The sequence below is a fragment of the Schistocerca gregaria genome, chromosome 7 (assembly GCF_023897955.1).
Source record: "Schistocerca gregaria isolate iqSchGreg1 chromosome 7, iqSchGreg1.2, whole genome shotgun sequence".
NCBI lineage: Eukaryota > Metazoa > Arthropoda > Insecta > Orthoptera > Acrididae > Schistocerca > Schistocerca gregaria.
The window spans coordinates 380,780,499-380,790,692 of record NC_064926.1 but is presented as its reverse complement, the minus strand read 5'-3'; the positions used below and the strand labels follow the sequence as shown (position 1 = coordinate 380,790,692).

General features: G+C 43.4%; 1 protein-coding gene across 1 annotated transcript in view; it reads left to right on the top strand.

Moving 5' to 3' along the window:
• Window positions 1-1,606: 1,606 nt before the first annotated feature.
• LOC126281767 (acetylcholinesterase-like) overlaps window positions 1,607-10,194 on the top strand; it is a 100,471-nt gene continuing 91,883 nt past the window's right edge. Inside the window, exons 1-2 of the mRNA XM_049980965.1 lie at window positions 1,607-1,772; window positions 5,695-5,829. Coding sequence (XP_049836922.1) covers window positions 1,692-1,772; window positions 5,695-5,829 — 216 coding nt within the window. The 5' untranslated portion in view covers window positions 1,607-1,691. The remainder of the gene's footprint in view (window positions 1,773-5,694; window positions 5,830-10,194) is intronic.

The window sequence follows — 10,194 nt, the reverse complement described above, 5'->3', positions numbered from 1 at the left end:
TCAAATGGTACTAATTTTGCTCCGTTTTCTCATCCGATACTTTGCATTTCAAGTCGTTAGTTTCCAAATGTTCTAATGTGTGTGAATTCCTAAGGGACCAAACTGATGAGGTGTTAGTTTCCAATCAGAGTCGAGGCATCCAGAGATTTACCATTCGCTTACGTTTCTCTAGAATCCTGTTCACCAGAAAAGGATTGGATAAACCATTGTCGATGAAAGTGGTTGGTACCACAGCCTCGGCACGTCTGGGCCCCCAATTATGTTATGACCCCAAGGGCAGCACCTACAAGGATAACAAAAATTACCATGCAAAATATCGATTTCATTTTCTTAGGATGACAATATGCTCTCTTGTCAGGCATGTGTTCTCTGTATCCCAGTGAACCTCCAAAGACAACAACAGTTACAGTAGAGCGTCGATTAACCGAAGTAATTGGGGGACATGCGTGTTCGTAATACTGGTTTGTTCGGATAATCGAACTGTACATGTTTATTTGCCAAAAAGAAGTACTTCTGCCCTTATTACGTCCCTTAGTTTGACTTAGAAGGAATCGGCTGCTGAAGAATCAGCCGACAGTTTTTTTCCCTGTATTGTAAGCTCACAAATGCCGTGTCTTTACTTGAAGCGTTTTAACCAGCCCGTGCTCGCTTTAAAATTGGAAGGCCCTCTAAGTTTTTCGTTGAAGTGCATTGCCTTCTCACGTAAAATGGGACCTGAGGTAGGTTCTCCTTCCGATCTCTTTTGTGTAAGCCACTTGTAAACAGCATCATCTAGATTTGTGTTAGTGGCGAGCTTCATAGTTTTACGGCTTGTTGATTCATCAGTAGACTCAATCATAGCTATAGAATTTGCTATGCTCGTCTTTTGTTTTTTTATATCCGTAATTGTCGACTTCCTCAACTTGTACTTCTTCTAACCTTTTAACAATCTCGTACTTGTCCCTCATGGAAAGGACAACAAGTTTACGTTTAAGCATTTTGTATCGTCAAGTTCACTTCTTCACGCAGCAGCACACAAGTGGTCCTAACAGAGAACAGGTGACTTTGCACCGTGAGAAGCTCTTCAAACTGCGCGGAGCGGCACGCCTCAACTCTAAGCTGGCGCAGCTGTTGCTGTGAACAGCTTTGATACTGCCGCTACTTCTACTGCCAGTGCGAAACAGACAGAAGTGTGCTGATTGTTGAAACACAGCGACTGGCGGCTTGGCCGGTCAGCAGCGCCTTGTGAAGGCCCCATTAGAAGCAATGTTCCGCCAGCGGTGGCCCAGTGCGGCGACTACTGTGGGAAACTTGGTTTGGGAGTGAGGGGGATGATGGACTGTAGGGTGGGAGAGTAACAGGTGCGAGCGAGTACACAGTTCGGTTAAGCGGTCGTTCGGTTGACCGAAGTCCGGATAATCGACGCTCTGCTGTACCATGTACGGTAGCTGTTTCAGTTTGTTAGGATGACAATTTCGTTTTTCACATTAAGTGCTTGACTCGTATCAAAATGACTTAAAATGAGTCAGTTTATAGCAATCTCAGTAGAGATACGATACGATAAGTTAAATCGTTCCCAGCACGTAGACTGATAGGAAGTGCTTTATGTAACTCTGAGATAAATATGACAGCTCCGTTACTAAAGAAGCTGTAAGGTGAGCTGCCAGCTATTGGGCAGTCAGTAGGCAGTCACTGCGGTCAGAGACGGAAACATGCGCACTGTGGCTCTACTGCTGGCCGCTGCCCTCTCTGTGGGAGTCGCAGACTCCGCACCGCGACCCCAGCTTCTCCAGGTACTCTGACCGACGCTTCACGCACTTCATCACTAATTTCTTCACCCTTAGTTCCTTTATACTGCGTACTTTGTGCCGTATTGGCCCTTGTCTGACTGTATCCGTGACCAGAGTCTTGTTAGTTGCGTATTCGCAACTAGTCAGATAAATGTCCTTTGCACGTTCTCCAACTTTTTTTTTTTTTTTTTTTTTTTTTGACTCATCAGTCCTCTGACTGATTTGATGCGGCCCTCTTCGCCTCACAGTAGCACTTGCAACTTACGTCCTCAATTATTTTCTGGATGTAGTCCAATGCTGTATGCCAAATATCTTGCGATTCACGTAATTAGAAACACTTTTTAATCAGAGGATATATTTGATCTGAAAATAATCGATCTCACAAAGTCTCTTGCAGAAGGACATACCATTTATCAGGGGATATGCTTGTTTGCAGTAAGTGCGATGTGTCATACTAACAGCGCTCCAAAATCTCTAGTACTACGGGATATCCTTAAGCTAAACTTAAGGTCTTTTGCGCAAAAACTTTTGGATATCGTCGGTCAGTTAATACCAGATGACGACCCTGTTATGGTCGGCTTTGAACTTTTCCAGTGATTCGGAACGGTCACCTCTGGTCTGAAATGACATTTTATTGTACAGCTGATGAAATGGTGGTATGACCTACCACCAATCGACCGACGATTACAGCTTAACAGCGGCTAAATGACGTCTCTGTTGCATTATGCTGTATATGCCAGCTTAACAGCGGCTAAATGACGTCTCTGTTGCATTACGCTGTATATGTCAGCAAGAGGCTACGTTCTGTTCACAGAAGCGTGGAACCTGGAAGGGAGCATTTCGAGTTTACGGTGCTGTCAATAACCAGTCCATTTGAACTCGCTTCCTATAAAGAAAGCGGCATCTGTGTAGAAATCTCAGCGGTCACTTATTGTGGTGCTTACGTGTTGTCCGACTATTTCTCTCTTTTCTTGTTGTACTTGAGGTTTTGATAATAGTGTACATGCTTGATACCACAACTTTTGTATTATCTTACCCTAAAGGATTACAGTAAAGACTGTGGTTAACTCACAGAATATTCTAGTTGATGATATTCTTCTCTTTAGATATGTTGCTCGATTAAAGCAATGAAGAAATTGAATATTCTGTGGAGATTTTTCTGTGGTATTCAATCCGATTATTGGTTTGATGCAGCTCTCCATGCTATTCTATCCTGTGTAGGCTTCCTCATCTCCGTATAACTGCTGCAGACTTTGGTCGAATATTGGTTTCCCTCTAAACGTTTTGCACACCACACGTCGTGATTCCTTAATGCCTTAACATATATCTCATCAACCAATCCTTTCTTTTAGCTACGTTGTGGATTTAGTTTCTTTTTTTCCCCTATGCGATTCAGTATTTCCTCATTATTCGATCAGCCCATCTAATCTACAGTGTTCTTCTATAGCATCACTTTTCAATAGCTTCCATTCCATTTATTGAATTACCTCTTGACTAACCACGTCTCAAACACGTACGAGGCTATTCTCCACACAAATACCTTCCAAAACATTTCCCAACAAATTTTTATTAGATGTTGAGAAATCTCTCTTTTTCATGCTGTTGTCTGTCTGAATTACGTTGCTCTCCCTATAGGGGTTAGAGTGTCATTTTGCTGCTCAAATCCCAGTTTCATCCACTACTCTTAGTTTCTCATTTTCTAATCTAGTTCTATCAGCATCATCTAAATCAGTTCGACCACACTTCATTGTCACTGTTTTGTGTTCGTTGTTGTTCATCTTATAGCCTCTCATCAAGACATCATCTACTCTGTTTAACAGAACTTCCAAGTCCTTCAAGGCCTTTTCCGTCTCTTGAAGAATTAGTGTCACGGGCAAACGTCAAAATTTCTTCTCCCTTTCCAAATTCCTCCTTCGTTTCCTGCACTCTTTGCGCAATATACAGATTGAATATCATTGCAGCCGCTTCTCGTTTCTCCACAGGTCAGTTTAATTTCCGTGTAGGAGACGTGCATACACATACAGCCTTGCATATCGTCCAACCATTCCTGCCTTGTCATTTTCACATCCTCTTAGTGCCATTTCTGAGACGTCTGTATCCCCATCTGCCCAAGCTTCATTTGTTGCGTTTTTATTTTTTATCGGTCCGTCACTTACTTTAAGTATCTCCTGTCTTATCTGATGATTTTTAGTGGGCCTTGTTATTCTGCCAATTTGATACTCTGCTACCTTCACTGTTCTTCGCCTGTGAAAGTTATACACTCGTCCTATCTTGCATTCCTTTTCCATGTCTCAGTGAACCGTTCCCTAATGTTGCGTTTGACTCAGCAGGTTTTTGTTCTTTCAGTTCTCACGTCTATACCTTAATTTACTAACTTTTCCTGTTTCTGCAGCTTTACTCAGCAGTTCATGATTGAAATTGTGCTTGCAGGTTATATCTGTCCATGTAAATACACTGCATTTTAAAATCTGATTTGGAAGTTCTTTCTTACCATTATTTTACCTATCTGAAATCTTCCTGCATCTCTCGGATTCTTCAACATATACGACCTTGTTTCATGGTTATCTAACGAGAGAACGCCGAATTTTATCACGCGGCTTCCCCTTTCATTCTTTTTCTCCTATTCATGCTCTTCTACTATTTATCCTTCTTTTTCTTTTCGTACTATCGAATTCCATTACCTCATACAAGTTACATTCTTCTGTGGTTTACATTTTTAAATAATTTCCTTTGTTGCCATGTATACTCATAATCCCTTCATCATTTCCAGAGCTAGTAGGCATGTAAGTTTGTGCAATTGTAGTGTGTGGTCTTTGTACCTATCTTAGCTACTGTAATGGATTCACTATACTGTTAGTTGCAGCTTACCCAAATTCGTATTTTATTATTCATTGCTGGATCTATTACTGAATTTTTGCTGCTGGATTGAGTGTTCACAATCCTATACTGACCTGACCAGAAGTGTAGTGTATACTATGTATTTCATTTTGAATCAGGTGCACAAGTATAAAACAATACTTTAACCTCCAAAGGAATTCATAATGGTAGAAATGCAGTGAAACCCCGCCTTAGGTATTAATAATTCGTCCCTCATATTCTATATTAAGTGTCAGGAATTATCACCACCCTCTTTTTGACCTTCCACATTCTGTCCTGAATCGTAGTCATTCGAATACGCATGTCGAGTGTCGTCTTTAACAAGCTTTCACTCTATGTTTTTCTCCATTCGTAAGGACCACAAAACGGTGTAACTGTAAATTTTTTTCCCATATTTGAAAGATTTAATCTTACTTTTTTTAAAAGAAGTTTGCTCTGCTGGATACGTGGTAAATTTCCGTGCTCGGTTTCTATCAGCCAAATCCCATTGAGATGAAAGTGGAACTTATGGGTTCCCAACAACAAGTGTTTCGGATAGGATTACCTGTTCAGGCCAATACCTCGGAATCAAAGAAAACCTCCAGATAATCTTGGTCGCAATTGGAGAATTGCAACTGCTTTTATTTTTATTTTAGACCGAACTTCCAGACATAAACAACTTAGTGTTAATATGTGTGTTTGTATGGTCTAACAGAATCAATTATTAACAAGCTAGAGGTGCTTTTTTTCCGAGCATGTCGTTACGGATCTCGTCCCGTGTGGAACTTCTTTCTTTTCAGTTAGACAAGACGCGAACTGAGTTTCGGACACGGGATCTACAGTTCGAAAAGGGGAAGGGATTTCCTTCTCCATAATTTGCCTGAAGACAGGGACAGATTCTGGAAACTTTGGTAGCAACGGTATTGCGTTCTGCTTTACATGCGACTGTCCAAGTTAATATGCCGATCTTAACCCTCACATCATAATCTTAAGTTACGCTTGCACATTTATGTTGTTGTACATAACGTTCACTCTGTTAAAGAGTTCGTCACACGTGGATCTGTTGCAGGGGGAGGACGTGTTTGTAACGGTGGAGACGGGTGCCCTAAGGGGCGTGGTGGCCACGTCACTCAACGGCACGCTCTACAACAGGTTCGTCGGCATCCCGTTCGCAACCCCGCCGCTGGGAGACCTTCGCTTCAGGGTAAGTAACCTTGCTGAAATTTAGAGCTCCCTCCGATCGTGCAGGAGACTCTGTAGAGTGACACCCTGACTAACAAACAAGCAGTACCTTAACTGGACTATAACACCGTTACTCGTGCATTGAAGTGAAAGATTCTCTTGTAGATTCTTACATCAGTTTTAAAGTGTTCAGCAGACGGAATGAAATGTCAAACGATGAAACGGACATAGCAAACCCAGTGAATAACATTAAGTAACTGGCAAGTTCAAAAATGGCCCTGAGCACGATGGGACTCAACATCTGTGGTCATCAGTCCCCTAGAACTTAGAAATTCTTAAACCGAACTAACCTCTGGACATCACCCACATCGATGCCCGGGGCAGGATTCGAACCTGCGACCGTAGCAGTCGCGCGGTTCCGGACTGAGCGCCTAGAACCGCTAGACCACCGCGGCCGGCTAAATGGAAAGTATAACTAACATGTTAAGTATGGATATGTGGTACTGGTGGTACAGCATCCGTACAGTATGAGAAAGTAGGGCTTCCGCCGCCTACAGGCGAAGACACAAGTCAGTGGTGAAAGTTCAAATTAGTCTCGAGTACCGCGACTCGAACCCAGATGCTCCGCTTCAGTCGAACAGTGACCTTAACGGCCTCTAGCATCCGCACACGGTTCTAGACGAACTCAAATTCTCAACCTGTCACGCTCAATTTGTTCCCCATCCATTAGCCCTTCTGCTCGTAGCATTCGGTAAGTATTTATACATATACACACATCAAAAAATGTTTTACATCACCCCAGTTCCTAGAACTCCCGAAGATAGACGTTGACTGTGAATATTGTATCACAGACACAGTCCCTTTGACTGTTCCGAGATGTCACTAAACCGGCCCAAAGATGTAAACAACCACGCATGAGCAGCGCCTATTAGACGCAGGGGGTCCGACACCCGATCAGTTCCAGTCATTCCACCAGGAAGGAGGTACACAGCTCGTGTTGTCTGTAGTTTAACATTACCTAGACGGTCAACACCGCGGTTCGATCACTTTCGCAATTCTTACTTTGTGCCAGGAAGGGCTCTCAATAAGGAAAGCGTCCAGCCGTCTCGGAAAGAACCAAAGTGATGTTGTTCGGACATGGAGGAGATACAGAGAGAGACAGGAAATGTCGATTAGATGCCTTGCTCAGGTCGCCCAAGGGCTACAACTGCAGTGGATGACCGCTACCTACGCATTATGGCTCGGAGGAACCTTGTCAGCAACGCCACCATGTTGAATAATGCTTTTCGTGCAACCACAGGACGTCGTGTTACAACTCAAAACTGTGCGCAATAGGCTGCATGATGCGCAGCTTCACTCCCGACATATATGGCGAGGTCCATCTTTGCAACCACGAAACCATACAGATGGTGCAGATGGGATCACATGCCGAATGAACCGCTCAGGATTGGCATCACGTTCTCTTCACCGATGAGTGTCGCATTTCCCTTCAACCAAACAATCGTAGGAAACGTGTCTGGAGGCAACCCGGTCAGGCTGAATGCGTTAGTCACACTCTCCAGCTATTGCAGCGAGGTGGAGGTTTCTTGCTGCTACGGGGTGGCATTATGTGGGGCCGACGTATGTCCCTGGCGGTCGTGAAGGCGCCGGAACGGCTGTACGATATATGAATGCCATTCTCCGATTGATAGTGCAACCATATCGGCAGCATATTGGCGAGGCATTCGTCTTCATGGACGACAATTCGACCCCCCCCCCCCCCTAATAGTTCACATCTTCTAAATGATTTCCTTCTGGATAACGACGTCGCTAGGCTAGAGTGGCCAGCATGTTCTCCAGACACGAACTGTATCGCACATACCTGGAATAGATTGAAAAGGACTTTTTATGAACGACGTGACCAACCAACTACTCTGAGAGATCTACGCCGAATCGCCGTTGAGGAATGGGACAATCTGGACTAACAAAGCCGTGATGAACTTGTGGATAGTATGCCACGACGAAAACAGGCATGCATCAATACAAGAGGACGTGCTACTGGGTATTAGAGGTGCCAGTGTGTAATGCAATCTGGACCACTACCTCTGAAGGTCTCACTGTATGGTGGTACAACATGCGATGTGTGGTTTTCACGAGCAATAAAAAGTGCTAAAATGATGCTTATGTTGATCTCTACACCAGTTTTCTGTACAGGTTCAAGAACTCTTGGAACCGATGTGATGCAAAACTTCTTTTGATGTGTGTATATATACATGAGAGCGAGGACGGCTGTTGGTGCATCCATCGTGTCTTCATCACATCATCCAAACCCCTGCAGGACTTGCTGGATGTTACGAGCAGTGGGGCTAATGGATGGGGACGCTATTTGTGCGTGGCAGGTTGAGAACATGGGTTTCACGGTAAACATGTGTGGATGGACGAGACTTTTAAATAAAACATTCTAATATAAGCGAAAATCTGGGTTCGTATTCCTGTCCCGCATAAATTTTCAACCTTAATCACTGATGTATTTCAATGCCTGTAGGTGGTTGAAGTCCTGCTTTCTCGTAATATAATCACCTGTTGAGGCTTTGCCGCTGTTAATTGCAAGCTAATGTTTGGATTTACATAAATGGCTCTCTAGTTCTGCACCTCGCATGATACCGTGTGGTGTGTGGTGAGCAGTACCCGTCACTTTTGCGGTTGGTGCATCCGAAGATAGACTGTCGATACACCTCTGTGTACACTAAAATCTTCTTTACATTTTCCCTCTTGAGGATTACACGAGATACATACTTAAATGGGTATAATATATTCTATGATTCGGATCTAAACGTGGGATATCGCATTTTGAGAGGAAAGCTCGTGGCAATGAACAGCAACTTTTTTGTGTGATTTCGTGTTCAGTTTTGTTGAGAATGCTTGTGTCGTTCTGACGCAGGGCGCTTATCTTCGAATATGAGCAGTCCTGTAACGTTGTCGCACATGAAACTTACAGGCCACTGCCTCACAGAAATGTTGTATAGGCTAGATTTGCGACAGGAAAGTGTTAAACGTCAAACAAACTTTCGACACGCATTATCAAAATATTTTGCTGACTCCCATTTACATAAAGGAAAATGATTCTTTTAATACTGTAAGAGAAGTCAAAGTTAGTTCGGAACGGTTTAGTCATTTCTTCAACGTGCTATTCGAGAGTGGGACTGTCGAGAAGTAGTCTGAACGTCACTCTTTAAACTCTCTGCCTGCCACTTAAGTGAGAATTGCAAAGTAATCATTTATATGCAGATTTCGACCTCAGTTTCCTCTTCGTCATCGGTTAACGCTTGAACCGACGGCCAGTTTCTTAGAACAATGCAAACAGTTGCGTTTTGTAAGTAACCTCCCATGAATCGAGCACTTTGGTTTGGTAAGCAACCTCTTTTGTCGGAGAATTACACATAATTAGGTTTATTCTAACAAATCTGTCTATAACTGCCTTTCAGGACCGTCTTTCTTAAAGTGTTATGACTATGTGCTTATAGGTACCTGAAAGTAGTGATTGATTTCTGTGACTGATTACATAAGGACATCTCCTATATTTATCAGTTTCCTACGTGTGTGTATGTGTGTTGTGGATGAGTTTGTAGTTTCTTCCCCAGGTGCTAATTATTAAAAAATTTACTGCAATGCACATGAATTGCTGAAAATGTTCTCACTTTAGTCTAATGTAACAATTTCTAGACAAAGATCCTTGTAATCGCCCTGTACACCATTATGGAGCTTTCACAGTTCCTCGTCGACAATTTGGGTCTGTGACTTCATGAGGTCTGCCACTCTCGAATCCTACCATCTGCTCTTACCAACTGAATTCAGGACTCATCTGAATAGACTATGATTTTCCAGTCGTGTATAGTTCAACCGATACGGTCACGAGCCCTGGAGAGGCTCTACAGACTCTTAGCAAAGGCTCTCGCGTCGGTCGTCTGCTGCCATAGTCCATTAACGTCAAATTTCACAACACTGTCATAATGGATACGTTCATCGTATATCGCACATTGATTTCTCCGGTTATTTCACGCACTGTTACTTGTCTGTTAGCACTGACAGCTGTACGCAAACGCCGCTGCTCCCGGTCATTAACTGAAGGCTGTTGGCCACTGCGTTGTCCTTGGAGTGAGGTAATGCCTGAAATTCGGTACTGTAGGCACACTATTGGCCTTGTGGATATAAGAATATTGAATTTCGAAACTGAATGTCCGATGCGTATAGCTCCAACTATCATTTCGGGAGGACGACGGTTCAATCCGGCGTCCGGCCATCCTGATTTAGGTTTTCCGTGATTTCCCTAAATCGCTCCAGGCAAATGCCGGGATGGTTACTTTGAAAGGGCACGGCCGACTTCCTTCCCCGTCCTTCCCTAATCCGA